The sequence below is a fragment of the Diabrotica undecimpunctata genome, chromosome 7 (genome assembly GCF_040954645.1).
Source record: "Diabrotica undecimpunctata isolate CICGRU chromosome 7, icDiaUnde3, whole genome shotgun sequence".
Lineage (NCBI taxonomy): Eukaryota > Metazoa > Arthropoda > Insecta > Coleoptera > Chrysomelidae > Diabrotica > Diabrotica undecimpunctata.
This window is the reverse complement of record NC_092809.1, coordinates 142,979,118-142,994,743: the sequence shown is the minus strand read 5'-3', so window position 1 is coordinate 142,994,743 and position 15,626 is coordinate 142,979,118. Positions and strand designations below refer to the sequence as shown.

Sequence of the window (15,626 nt, the reverse complement as noted above, 5' to 3'; positions counted from 1 at the left end):
TGAAATTCGAAATATCGACGATCCTAATCCAATATCTTGATGTCACTCAAGGACATAAAATTAAATCTAACATCATCTTCGTAGATTACGTCATTCTGCACTCTATGCACTACAAAAATCCATTAGAGCGTTAAATATAAATCCAGATTCAAATATAAAATCTACTATGAATAATTCATAGAAAAAAACTAATTCTAGAAAAATATTAAACTATATATAAAATTGAATAAGAAAAATAGCTTTGGAAGCTTCTTAAAAAGTAACATCAAAACTAAAACAGATACCGTAAAATGGAGTCTAGTTGACGGCTTTTTGAAGTTATACTTCTATACGCACGGTCGGCGTTGGAAATTTGCATGAGAGTGAATCTGTGAAACCATTACATATGTAAGATAATGAGTAAGAAAGAGACAGCAGATATATATTGTTTCTCTCTTCCTCTCTCGAGAATAAAAATGTTCCTTTTGTATATATATTTAATATTATATATATATATATATATATATATATATATATATATATATATATATATATATATATATATAATAGTACATAATATAATATGTATTAATATTATTATTTATGTGATATGTTTTGTATTATTTAAAATTAAACGTTTATAATTATTTTAGGCTTTTGTATTTCAAAATAATCACTGTTTTACCGAGAACTGTCAATTTTGAAATCCGTTAGTGTCATGTCTAATTGGCAAATCCTTTACGTGTTTGGTTCATACGCTGGTGGTTGTGAGTTCGAATCCCAATTATGAATTTCCTTTTTTATTTTTGAAACATTTAAAAACCTCAAGTTAATCTTATTAAATATATGTAATATATGCAAAACACATAAATTTTAAAATAAAATGAAAATTTACAACATAATCCGAGTTGTTGGTTTTTTATTTTTATCTTCGTAAAGTAAGTTTTATGTATATTGGCAGTTTTAAATACTTATGAATATTACATGTTAATTTATTGTATTATTATATTGAATTATGTTGCAGTGTATTTATTGTATTGTAATTTTTATATTAATAACAAAATAAACAATGAATTTTACTGCAGAGTATGTGTAATTTTTTTTGCATTCAACTCCTTTTATACATATATATAAAAATAAAAATATATATTTTCATTAAAATATTGATACAATCCTTCATTTACTATACTCCTATTACAGGTCAAATGTTTATATACAGCAAACGATGTACCATATACCTATATAACTAATTCTTTTTCTCTTTATGCTCTCTCTTACCTATAGCATTACATATGTAATGATTGTGCAGATTGACTCCTATATAAATTTTTAACGGCGAACGCGTGTATAGAAGTATAACTTCTACCGGCAGTCCCACCGGACTGCCACACCCGTTTTTTTGTTATTATTATTAGTAAATTTTATGCTAATTATGTTCATTGTAAATGTATGTTGAACATATTTTATGTAAAAATTAAGAGTTCTTCTCTTGTGTATACTAAAAACGCGGCCTCGAAACTATTAACTTAATAAGAAAATTAATATTCTTAAACTTGAATATAAAAAACATACTAAAAATATTATTGGCAACTGTTGGTAATATTTGAACGAATTATTAAATGTAGATAAAAATACCAGTTACTAATTTTGAATAAGTTCGTTTAATCCTAAAATTTGTCAACTTATGCACTTTTCGCTTGAATTTGGGACGACGTTGACCGCCGGGGTGAAGATGTCCATCAGGTCAAAACTTGCAGGATCTTGTATCGTACCTAGATTAAATCGGCGCTGCTTCTTTTTTTCATTGTTAGTTAGTTTAGTTTGAGACTCGGAGGGGAGCTGACGCGTAAAATATTTTTAAAGATAATTATATTATCGACAATAAATATGTAAAATGCCGATAGTGTATAAGCGTAAGGATGGTGCAAAAATTCTTTAAACATTCACTGCGGAAACTCTAGAAAGTGTTTAACAGAAGTTTTAGATGGAAAAAAGTGCTAATGCAGCATTTAAAAAATACAAAATACCAAAGGGTACGTTAATAAACAGAATACATTGGCGATGCATTAAACAACATGGTCAAACTGTTTTTACCAAAGTTAAAGAAGATGATTTTGTGGATGCAGTCATTACTTGTGCGAATTGGGGATTCCCATTAAATACATTGGATCTTCGTATAACTGCAAAAGCTTACCTAGACCGTCTTGGTAAAAACTGACTCTTTAAAAATCATTTTCGTGCCTACGATTGGGCTAAGGGGTTTCTAGAGAGACATGAACAAACTTTAAGCGAAAGCTTAAACATTAACATTTTTTAAAGGAATTAAGCAAAACACGTGAATGTGTCGACCCTGGAGCAATATTTAATTACGACGAAAGTAATTTAAGTGATGATCCGGGGAGGAAAAACTAATTTATCAAAAAGGTGTCAAATATCCAGACAATATAATAAATTATAGTAAAAGTGCTGTGACAATTATGTTATGTGTTTCGGCAACTGGAGATATATTACCGCCTTATGTAGTTTATAAGGCTACAAATTTGTGAGATTCTTGGCGCCAGGGAGGTCCTAGGGGCACCCCATGTTGTGAAAAGAAATGTTGCTAGCACATTTGGTTGGAATATGAGGGAGTGACGAATACATTGCTGAAAAATTAGCAAGGAGTTTTGAGAACGTTTTGAGCTGATATATTTTCGGATGGTTTTTAGGATGAAACTCCGACTCCGGGAGGAAAGCCTCTCAAATATGGTAGAAATGTTAGATAGTTGATGTATTAGGGCAGAGAAGAAGTCTAATCCTTTAAAATTATGTGTATTAGTGTTTTAGCTGTCAGCACTGGTCTAACTATTGGTCCATACAGTTTATTGTTAAATCGTTTTCTTCTTATCCTATCAGAGTTGTTTTTAAATCAGGATCCCAGTACAAGGTTCTGCTGAACATTATGCCGAGGGCATATATGATCTGATCGATGAAGCGGAGTTGGTCTCCCTACAGCCTAAGATAAATTATTCTTCAACTTGCTGTGTGTGGTAGCCGCTTCCATTTGAATGTCTTAAGAGTATGACTTCGGTTTTACAAGGATTAGATTACTCTCCATCACTCTCGATGTTATGCATTAATATTTGATAAACAAAAGTTGCTATTGTAAAGTGTGTATAGTGTAGATGAAAAAAGGGAGCTTTGTCTCTGCAGAGGGCATGGACGGTGTTGAGAGATCTATCTTAATCTGGTTATGGTTAATGTCAGTGTGATAACAAATATATTTTCTAGGGCTAATTAAGTAATCTTTATTTACATTACTGTATGCGGTAGTTGATATTTATACACAAAAAAGACACTAGAATAGAACTTTGTATACACCATACCATATTGAGCAGCATCTCACATACAACATTCTAGTTAGCTTTATAGCACGCCTACCGATTTTTGTGGTACAATTTCTGAAAATTTCAGAATTTGTCATTTGTTGGATACCTACTCTTTCCTCATCCACTGGTTTCCTCCATCATACCTTCATTAATAACTCTTCTTCCTGGTGTTAACCATGGTGTTATATCCATTTTACCTCACAAACGCGTGTTATCCAAGTCATTTATTTAAAATAAATGTGATTGAAGACGATATTTCAAATTTTAACAGCATTCTCTCTACAAAAATTTAATTAAATATAAACCATTCAATATCTAGTCTCTGCTGGCTACAAACTACAACAAATATGTCAATTATATACTTCTTGTCAGACACATACACGGTTCTATAAGATTTGCATCCTTCGTTTACCCTAAATGTTATAACACCTTATCCGTGGTCCAGTTTTATTTGTCTACTAAAAATGTCTTAATGGACCCCTAGACTAGAAGCAAGTGACCACGTATGTATTTATCGTATTTTCTATTAATTATCCGTTAATTTTGTATTAGGGATAGGATTGTGATTTGTCTGATTAGAGAATCTGTTGCAACTAGCTAAATGACTAGTATCTATGCCATTAAAAAACCTTACAAAAATAAACCAGAATAAGTACCACACCGTGAAAGAAGTATTGTAGACTTACTGTATCCATTAAACAAGGTTACAAACGTAGCAATTATTCATCGAGTTAAGTGCGTACGTGTTGAGTACGTATAGTGTTTTCCCTCTCTTTTTTGCTTGTATTTGCTGTTTTATTTATCTCTAATCTTCTATTACTTGAGCTTTTGTATATCACTCCTAAGTCTGAAGACAAGTAGCCTTTATACAACTTATATACCTCCGATCAAATTCCGCAATCACACCTGGTTGTTGAAGCAATTATTGTACAACAAATTTTATGTATAATGTTATTAATTGATGACTTCTGAGTCGTTAGAATCTCGTTCTCTTCTATTTGTTTGGTTTATTTATCATTTTGTAAACAAAAGTTGGTCTTCCATGCAAATCCGTTTTAACTTTACTAATAAAGTATTCCCAACACTACCGATGTGTTTTCCTTGAAATCCTTTCTACTTTATTCTGAATATCCCTCTACATTTCTTTGTTTTCCTCGGGCTTGTTTTGAAAGTACTTGTGATACCGTTTCTTTTCAATTAGTGAATTTTTAATGTATTGATTGTTGATTCAAGTTCAAAGATTTTTTCGATTTGCATGTTGAATAGTAGGTGAAAATTCTTTTAGAGCATCAAATGGTGTCATCAGCGTAAACCAGCATTTTTTATTTTCATTTTATTAGGTACAAAATTAGTTGTTAAACTCAACACGCGAGAATGTGAAATAATTCCAAGAAGATTTTAGAGCATTTATTACACAAACTAAAGGTAACGGAATAAATGAATGTTTCCTCTTAAAACTAAAAATACAAAAAAAAACATTTTCACATGAACACGGTTAACATACATAACATAAAAATGGGAAACTGTTCTCAAATTAAAAGAAACATTAAAATATTAATAGTAATGGGGATCTACAATTCGACAAGCGAAGCTTGGGACTTTCGAAATAAGTAGGCTTTGGCAACAGTGCAAATTAGAGACAGTTATAATGTGTACGTGCGTGTGTTTGATTAACATATCGACTGGGAAACCTAGAGAGAGTTAAATGCGTCAAATAGAACAAATATATTTTTATTATCTGAAATATTTAAATATTAAATAAATATTAAAAAATAGAATAAAACAGAAATAGGGCTCTTAGTGCAAATATTTAATGTTTTTTTTTAATTTATAATGAGGCTTTTATTAATGATGAACCAACCAATGCTAAGTTTATTGTAAATAATTAAATGTTAAACAAAAAATTAAGAGCATGACATGGGGCTAATTTTTGTTGTTAATGAAAATTAAGAAGGAGCGAGTGCTACGAAGATACAAAGTTTCAGAATTACCAAAAGCAACCGAGAAAAAAATAAGAATCAGAAAGAAAAACATAAATACATAAGATAGTATAAAATCACGAAATGATTGCCCATCATTAATATAATTAATATAATTAATTTGATAAAATGTATTGTGGAATTGATAAGTATTTGATATGATCATTTTAATTGGAGACAATTTTGTGCCAAAGAATTGATGCTGCATTTGGTCGAATTATAACTGTAGTTATTGATCACCAATCACATTTGATCAATTCATACTGACTTACAAAATTATAGAAGAAATTAAAAAGGATAAGGACGAGATAAAAAGCTGGGCATAAAACAAATAAAAATCCATTGTTACGCAGACAACGCAATTCTGCTCTCAGATAATAGGTATACCAGTCGTCAGAGAGGAACATGCTACTGAACCTCTAAAAGTCATACCAGCAAACTGAATTTTTTTTGAAAAAAAACATTGAAACTCCTACCCCGGTCTTTCCTTTGAAACCCTACTTGTATGGGTTTACCAAGAATGTATACGCCGTAGAAAGACATGTCTCAAACAAGAAATGTAGCTGAGATAAATCCACACCAACGGAATCCCTACGCACTGGTCGAGTGACCCTAAAAAACATCCAGATCTACTGGACTACTACATAAGGAAAGAATTAATTACTATTTAAATGGGAATAAGCCACAATTAAAGGTTTAAATAAGTTTATTGACGTTTCAATTTCCACTTCGGAAATCGTTCTCAAAAAAAGTGGAAATTGAAACGTCAATAAACGTATTTTAACCTTTAATTGTGGCTTATTCCCATTTAAATAGTAATTAATTTAAAATGCCACAAGAAAATAGCTTCAGAACAATATAAGGAAAGAAGTGTCCAGAGATAAATGCCTAATAGAATCCAGCTATTATCTCTCATTGAATCATACATCGGTTATTATGACCAAGAGTACCACAGCTATAAACAACCCACTCCCTCCTAGACTCCGTCAAAAAACACCAACTGAGCAGATTTTCAATCCTACCTAGAAGAAAACACTAATGCTAATTTTCGGATAAAATCTTTATGACATAGATACCTACAGAAGCTCAATACTACATACTTTATCACACTTGTGAAAAAAGTGGCATGGCAATCTACACCATAAACTGAACTCAAACCAACAGATGGTCCACAACCACAAATGATCCCTTGCACATTTGCCAACTTATTGCTAAAAAAACGTAGTGTGAGAAGAACCTGACAAAGATCTACAAACACCGTAGATCAACATATATACAATAGGCTACGTAGGCAACTTTAAGTAGCCACCAAAGCGGCAAACAACGCAACCTTCCACCATTACGTTACAAACCTTACAGCAAATGACCAGACGTTTTGAACGGTGACTAGAAGCTTAAGAAACCATACACAACTATCCCTCCCATCCGTGAACTAAATGGCCAATGGGCCCGTTCCAACAAATAAAAGGTGGACGTCTTCGGTGAACATCTTACCAGCGTATTTCAAACCAAGCCAGCAGACCCTGATTAAGTAATAAAAGAACAGCAATAATTAGCACAGCATGTCAAATGTTCGTCCCGATCAAAGTTTTACTCATACGGAAGTCAAGAAATAAATAAATATATTTGATGGTTGATCATTCTTTTGGTTAGAATTAATATAAGAGATGCAATAATTAAAAAGCATAAACCGAAAAAGAAAGTGCCAACTGAATTTAATTTTGAAGAGCTGCAAAAATTTTTGGTAATACAGTGTTGCCTACTATGAGTAGGTATAATGACAAACACTATAAAGAAAGCAACATCGAAGAACATACCAAGAACAAGAAGATTAAAAAAACCCTGGTTCAGTGACGAATGTAGATCACAGTCAAAAAAGATTGGAGATTTAAAAGTTTGCGATGGAAAAAACAAAACAACCTTGAAAGGTATTACGAAGAACTAAAAAAAGTAAATAAAATCCTAAGGGCCCGAAAAAGAAAGTATATGAATAATAAATTAAGCTTATTGAAGAAAATTACAAGAAAAACGAAATAAAAAATTTGTAAAATACATTAAAACGGGGTACGGACGGGGAAGAACGATGAGTGTAAAAGATGAGCCAGGAAACCTGATAGTGGACGAAGACCAAATACGTGAAAGATGGAAAGAATATTTCGAAAAGTTGCTAAATGACGGAGTAACTATTAAAGAAAATTATAATGTTCCTGAAACCCAAATAGTAATAGAAGACATACCAAATACCATAAGAGAAGAAATTGAAGAAATAATAGAAGATATGAAAAATCAAAAAAGCCCCGGGTAGAGCAGTAGTGCTGTCAAACTTAAAATATGGAGGAGAGGTTTTAGGAAACCAATAATAGTAGAACTATGGGACGCCGAAGGAATGACCCAAGACTGGAACAAATCCATTATTATTTCGCAAACCATAGAGGAATATCCTTGTTAGAGTTAATATACAAAGTAACAGCCAATAAAAAAACGACTAAAAATATATGTGGAGAAGAATGTAGAAGAATACCAAGAAGGATTATGCAAGGGAATAATAACCACAGCTCAAACTTTTGTTAAAATAAATCCTGATCAATTGCTATGATTACAACTTTTCAGTTCAAGTATTTTTTATTAACTATAATGCTGTCTACGATACAATAGACAGAAACAAATTAATGGACATGTTAAAAGAACTTTAGCGAGAATGTACCAGAAAAAAATAGTAAGATTGGTAAATATGACAATCAGAAAAACCATGTATGCTGTCAAAATTAATGGTGGTAATTAAAGTGAAAAAAGGTGTTCGCCAAGCAGACCCTTTGTCTACCTTGCTAATCAATATAGTTCTAGAAAAAATTGTAAGGGTTAGTGGGATAAATAGATCCGTGACTCTTTTCTACAGGGGGCACCGATGCTTAGCGTACGCTGATGTGGTCCTCATTGTAAGAAATGGAGAAGAACTGGCAAGTATAGTAAAAAGACTAATTCAGGAAAGCTCTAAAATGGGACTGAAAGTTAATATTAATCAATTCAAGTATATGGAAATCTGTAGAGATGGAGGATGGATAGGTTATAGAATTTGAGAATATGGATGAATATAATTATGTACTTATTGACCAGACATGTAAGGATGAAACTGAAACCAACTTGAGATTGACCAAGAGCAACATATGTGCTGGGTTACCGAGACATGGACTATGAAAAAAACCACACAAAACAGATTGGAAGCATGGGAAAGAAAAATACTTCTAGAAATAATGCAAGGTAATAGACAAGTCAAGAATATTGGTTTTATAGTACCTGAATACAAAAAAGAGTGAAAGACCAAGACAGAAACGGAGAGATGTAGTGATGAAGGTGTCAGAGAGGTAGGAATCAGAGATTAAAAGCTGACGGCTAAGAACAGAAAACGATGAAATTAGCCATTAAACAATGGGCCAAAAAGACCTGTTAACGCTATACACACATACATATTAGTTTGAGCGATGAAAGCCAATCAATATACATAGAAACAAGAGCAGTGCCTTAATCAAAAATGTATATAGATGAGGTACATAAGCACTATGCACACACACAAAATTTTTTGGTGTCATTTTTTAAAAATAAAAAACGAGAAATAAAAAACGAGAAACACAAAACAGTAAAAAAAAAATGAAAAATACCACAATTCACAGGGACAACAAAAAAATAACTCTTTCCTCCATCTTATTTAATGTTTTTTATTATATTGGGTATTGTTGTCCCTGAGTGTTGTTGTTTTTAATTTTTTGAGTGTTTCTCGTTTCTCGTGTTTTGTTTTTATAAAAAATTACATTAAAATTCAGTGTATATGCCCATTGCCTACAAGCAAGATATAAAACCAGTACTTTATTTATTTACATTTTTCCTTAAGGCACTGCTCTTGTTGCTGTGGATAGCAATTTGGTTCCATCGCCCTGGCAATAATCAAACTAATAGTGCTCACTTTAAACCTCGTACCGTTATTGGTTAAGTAACTTTCTTTTTATCGTGGACTTGATGCTGGGTGAAATTGTAGAGCCCAGTCAGTCGTCTAGATGTAAATTAAAACCAAATGTGAGTAAGTCGTTTTCCTTTTTCATTTTACCTCTTCATTATTTTCGAGTTTGATTTACATACAGGTACTCATACATTACTTATACTTTATAAATCTTTACGTCAGTTGTTTAAATGCTTTTCCTAATTCAATGTTCAAACAAATCTATTTTTGTAGGTCTTTAAGCTTCGCATTATCCAAGTTCCCCTGCATGCCGGTAAGCTTTTATATGAACAAATATTATTAAACACACCACTTGAATTATGTGTCAAATACCAACTTATTTTCCTATTAAACATTTTCCGTCAGCTATCACTTGTCGAACTGTGCCAAAAAATAATTAATACTGATAGTACGGTAAGTTACTGTTATTACCCCTCACAGGTTGCGCCATTGAAAAAGGTTGCGAAGCTGAAAACGCACCATATTCATGAGTATGGGCTCTTCTTTGATCTAGATTGGAATGATGATGAATTGACTGTTGGAATGGACCGTTCCCGTGGCGGTTGAAGCCAGTTGCAGGCTTCATTCCGCTGGAGAAAACTGGAGCGTGACTGGAAGAGCTAGCGTTATACCCAGACTGCTTACCTGATTCAATACGTAGGTTGGGTGGTGGAGGCGTTTTAGTCTTCTCAAAATCATCAAAATACCTAAATTTTTTACCCTGCTGTCCTCTGCGCGAAGTGGTGCTTCTTCTGGATCTGGAAGGTGATCTGGTTCTTTTGTAAGTGTTACAATTATTCATATCGCTTAATTTGTTATTTAACCTTTCCTTTAACTGTTTGGTTACCTCTAGCTGTCTATTCAGCTCCTGTTTGAGATTATCGACCGATTCCATTTTCATTTTTATTGAACGTTCGAAGCTTTCTTGGTCCAAAATTAGCTTTCTGCGTCTTTGGCGATTTTCCGTCTCCATCTTTTCCATCTCGTTTTTTAAGTTTTTATATTTGGAATATACTGTGTCGTATTTTCTTTGAATATCTTTCAAATTCGGTTTTAGGCTACTATTTCTACTATTTACAATTTTTAATTCGTGTTTCAGTCTGCTAATTTCTCGTTTCTGCTGTGCAATGATAGAATCTGATTTTCTATCTGTATTAGATACTTCTGATATCAATTTTACTTTATTATCGCTTTTAGATGTTGTTCCAGTTACGTTGTGTTCTTGCTTTAACAAATCTTTATTATCTTCTTTCTTTTTAACTTTAGTCTCAGGTTCTTTTATGCGCGGCTTTGTTGTGGAAAGGCAGATATTTTCTCCATTAAGCGCAGTGTTATTTAGCTTTTCGATACATTGAGCAACCTGCCCTGCATCTTTCATAGTAACATAAGCAAAATAGTTGCTGTTGTTGGTTAGAATTTTGACACCTTTTACTTTTCCTATCTTGCCAAAAACTTCCCTTACATCAACCGCTTTAATATTGCTGTTAAGGTTAGATACCCAGATAGAGTTTTCTTTGGCGTTGTTCCGCTCTTTATTGCAATCTGATCCATTAACTTTGGTGACCTTGATCTCCTCTCCTGCGGCTTCGGAATCAACTGGAATAATTAGCTTTGTTGAATCTACAAACAAAAATAAAATACGTTTGATTTGTTTACTAGATTTTCACCAACATGATTCCTACCAGAAGTACTGTTTTCGGACGGAATAGTATCATCAGTTTCAAATTTGATTTTTAGGTCTAAATCCTCCTCGTCTCCTCGAGTCTCGACATCGCTTTGGGTAATAGAATCCTCAGTAATTAGGAAGGACATTTTCAACTTGTGGTCCTGAATAAAAAAAGGAAAATAAGAAAAAAGGAAATAAAATATAAAAAAAAAATAAAAAATAAACAAAAATTAAAAGGGTTCTCAAACGCAAACGGTATGTTCACAAACGGTTTCATAAAAGAAACATGAAAATTTTAATATAAATTTATTACAAATTTTTTTATGCACAGGTATAGAATATTAAAATCGTCTTCTTGCAGCACGTGTTCTCTTCAAATGTCAGCGACTGTTTTTTGGATAGTTCGATACGTGACACTTTTGTTATTTCTTTGATTTTAGTCATTCTTCGTCAAATTACGCCACTTCTGGCTTTAGTTTATTATCAGTGCTCATTGTAATATACCATGATTATAACAATAATAATAAACGCCTTTATTTTCTTTCACGTCCCAAAATACATGAAATAAGCATAAAATAGTAACACGAAAGAAAAACATCACGACTAAGATCCGTTGGTATCCATTTCGAGAAACTAGTATAATAGCTCAATTTTTATTTAAAAAAATGTTTATGACGTCATAACGTTCACATATACAGGGTGGTCCTTAAGTAATTGTACAAAAGGAAACAGTAGATTCTACACTTTAAAATATTACGATTTAAGCTAAATTGCTTTAATAAAATGTTGATATTAAGAAAGATACAGGGTGTTAAAGTGCAAATTAAAAATTTTATTTTTGGCTATAACTTTCATGTTTGTAAACATTCATGCATAAAAATTTACAACTGGGTACTTTTAAATATGAGAAATTATAATTTGATGCACACTTTGATGTAGCGGATAGAGGGCGCCACATATGCCACATATGTGGCATAAATTTGCACTTAACTTTTTTGCTCTTTGAGTGAACTGTATTTGTGATACAAAATATTAAAGATACATTATTTCAACAAAAAAAAGATATAGGTACCTGTTAATAACTTTTAAACTCAATAGTTTTCGAGATAATCGCATTTTACAAATCAGCTGCATATTTCTGAGTTAAGGCAATTACCCCAGGCAACGAAGGAAAAATAGACAAAAACATAATTAAATCTAAATTTTGGTATAAAATACCAATAACTAAAGTTAATAGTTAACGAAATATTAAATAAAATAAATATATCAGCAGGATAATTAATAATAGGATATGACAAAAAACAGAATAATAGGATTTTTCATCAAACATTTTATATTTTATGTTAAATTAAAGTCGTAATCAAAACATTTTGTTTACAAACCAAATTAAGAAATAGTTAAACTAAATTACTAAACTTTTTGTTAAAGTAAGTGTTCGATATGTCTACCATTTTCATTAATTCATTTGTCAATATATTCCATAAAAATCATCTCATATTAAATAGCATCATTGGTTCTAAAGAAACTGTTGCAGTATTTATTTCTTCTTATATTTGGTTGCAAATGTTTATGGCATTCTTATAGACACGTTGTTTTAATACGCCCCATACACCAAAATCAAGCGGATTAAATTCTGGGCTACGTGGTGGCTATAATGTATAATGGACGAATCTATATCCAAATCTTATAGTATATTATGTCGCAAAGGTTAAATAATGTATTAAACTGTGATGTATCTCATTCATTGGTTACTTATATACACTCATATAAGCTTACGAGTAACTATAATTACATATCGAACAAATGGACTATTATGATAATGATGATAATATTATGAACTAACGAACTAATATTATGCTGAACTAAATTGCCTGTTTGTTTACTATATTTATAACAATATCGGTTATTAGGCCAACGATGATGTTTTTGTAAAAATGCTGAGTCTTTAAGGTAAGATTTGTAGCAAAAGTATTATGAAACAAGACACGTGTATTATTTCATACCTGTGCTTTAGTTTCCATTTGTCATAATAAAAATGGGTAAACAACAATTTACGTAATGAATAATAAGTATTATTTTGGGTTTTTTTATAAATTAAATAATTATATCAATATCTCACCACATTGCCAAGGAATATGACTGCCACGTCCAATCCAACGTTCAGAAAAGGTATATTTAACTATGTTCTCAACGCCTTCTCTCTAGAATGTGGTGGTGTACCATCTTACATAAACCATATATTTTGGTTTTTCAGCATTTTACAATAGGGAAAAAGTAATACAACGCCAGTAGGTATAGAAATTTAAGAAGCGATAGAAAAGGGAAATTGTATACATGATGACGGCCAGCGTCTGAATACGGACACGGCACCTAAAGAAGAAGATGAAGAATATTTTCTCCAATAAGACATTTAGCAGCCATAACAAAAATTTTGTAATGTTACATTATCATCTTTGAGTTGTTTTAATAAGAATAAACTATGAATTATGCTTATCTACAGGTATGGAGTGCTTTACCGCACAAATATCACAACTAAGAATTATGAGGCAGCTGACTTATAAAATGCGATTATCTCGAAAACGGTTAAATTTTGAGGTTACTAACAAGTATATCTTTTCTTTGTAAAAATAATGTATGTTTAATATTTTTTAAAACAAATAGAGGTAACTTTAAGAGCAAAAAAGTTAAGCGCAAATCTATGCCACACATGTGGCATATGTGGCGCCATCTATCAGTAACATTAATTTATATATAAAATTATAATTTATCCTACTTAAAAGCGTCCAATTATAAATTTTTGTCCAAAAATATTTACAAACGTAAAAGTTATAGCGAAAAATAGAATTTTAAATTTCCACTTTAACACCCTGTATCTTTCTTAATATCAACATTTTATTAAAGCAAGTTGGCTTAAATCGTAATATTTTAAAGTGCAGAATCTATGGTTTCTGTTTGTACAATTACTTTAGGACCACCCTGTATAACATAAAAAATAATAAAATAATCATTTCAATAAAGTATGTCATTACCTTGCCCCATGCGACATATAATTTTATTATCAGATATCTTGGGTCCAATTCTTATTTGTACTTCTTGAAATCGTTAAAATTTATTTGACTTATGTCAAATTATGTTATAATCTGTTTTTGAATTAAAATGAAAATTCGAAACTATCTTACCGATGTTTTTGAATTGTTGTATTTTATAATTATGTATGTATGTATTATTATTATTATTATTATTGTTTCTCACTTGCAAACTATTACAATCTCAACATTCATTGTCTTGATAAAGAAACTAAACAGTTTCGAAAGCTCGACTTTCAATAAAAGAGTCTACATATATTAGTGTTTTAATCACCAGGGCTTTTGACCGCAATCTCAAGAATCTTTGAAAGTTATATAATTAAACAACTCGACTGCGCCACTTTTTTTGGTAATGTTTGTATTAAGACAAACATTTTTTTAATCATAATGGCATTTTTTTACCTACTTTCTAAAATATTAGATACCTGAAACATTTGCCTTTATTGAAAACAGCGTAAACGACGTATACTCTCACTTTCGGTCCTTTGACTTTTCTCGCCTAACTTTTGACAGATTGGACTACCGGATCTCAAACAACTTTTGACCAAGTTCGTAAATGGATTTCGCAGAAAAACTTGACGGACTTCTCTATGACGTAACCGTGTGAGTTCGTTTTATTTGGTGCTATGTTAAATTTCTCAATAAACTTTGAGAATTTAAATTATATACTCATTCCAATAGTAATAAGTGTTGTAAGTAATAGATATATAATAAATATTTAAAATTAAAGTGTAGAATGAGCTCTACAACGTGAAATTGGCATTTGTATAAGTGCGGTTATAAAGTAAAGAAGACCTATTACTCCCAAATCCACGTGGATTCTTTCTGAAACACAGAGAAAACCTACTTACCAAATTTTAGGTCTGCTTAAAGGGTTTGTAATCATTACAACCGAATAATTTATAAACAAACAGGTAGTTTGTTTTTATAATCCACTTAAACATTTGAGTAAAATGTATGCAACTTACATTACATTAATTTATGTATGTTTTATTAGCATTAGGGAGATAAAAAAACGTCAATCTATATATCGCACCCTCAGTGCAACACTGCAGTAACTCAAAATTTTATGAAAATGAAGTAATCATGGAATTCGATTGTAAACATGCATATCTATCCCCTGTAAAACTTTAGTAACTATCAAATGCTTAACCGGCTAAATATTACAACAACAGTTTAACTATTTTGCGTTTTTGTACATAAGTTCCGTGCAAAACTGTTGTAATTCGAATGTAACAGAGTTACAACAGTTTTGGACGGAACATTGTAATGGTTTCGATATCAAGCAATGACAGGCATGAAAAACTAAGATATTTGTTATTTTGATATCTATATATGTGGTGTTTAATTTTAATATACAACGTGTCTACGTAATCCCTTTAACGGCCGAGAGAATAAACAAAGATTTAGAAGACCAATCTATTCATGTAAGTTTTATGTCCTTTGTGTGACATTATATTTTCCATAAAATGTATGCGATGTCGTTTGACCATTTATTTATTAGATTGGATTAAAAACACATAAATTAAGACTAATTATTTACATCCAAAAAGTATT

At 31.4% G+C, this 15,626-nt stretch overlaps 1 protein-coding gene across 2 annotated transcripts in view; it reads right to left on the bottom strand.

Moving 5' to 3' along the window:
- The window catches only part of LOC140445955 (uncharacterized), a 249,157-nt gene that overhangs the window by 163,507 nt on the left and 70,024 nt on the right, over positions 1-15,626 (bottom strand). Inside the window, exons 2-3 of one of the 2 annotated variants that reach the window (XM_072538413.1) lie at positions 11,000-11,144; positions 9,963-10,937 (exon numbers count right to left, since the gene is read on the bottom strand). In XM_072538413.1, the coding sequence (XP_072394514.1) occupies positions 9,963-10,937; positions 11,000-11,129 (1,105 nt within the window). In that variant the 5' untranslated portion in view covers positions 11,130-11,144. Of the gene's footprint in view, positions 1-4,755; positions 10,938-10,999; positions 11,145-15,626 lie in introns of those variants that run through there. The other variant, XM_072538412.1, reaches the window with a different exon arrangement.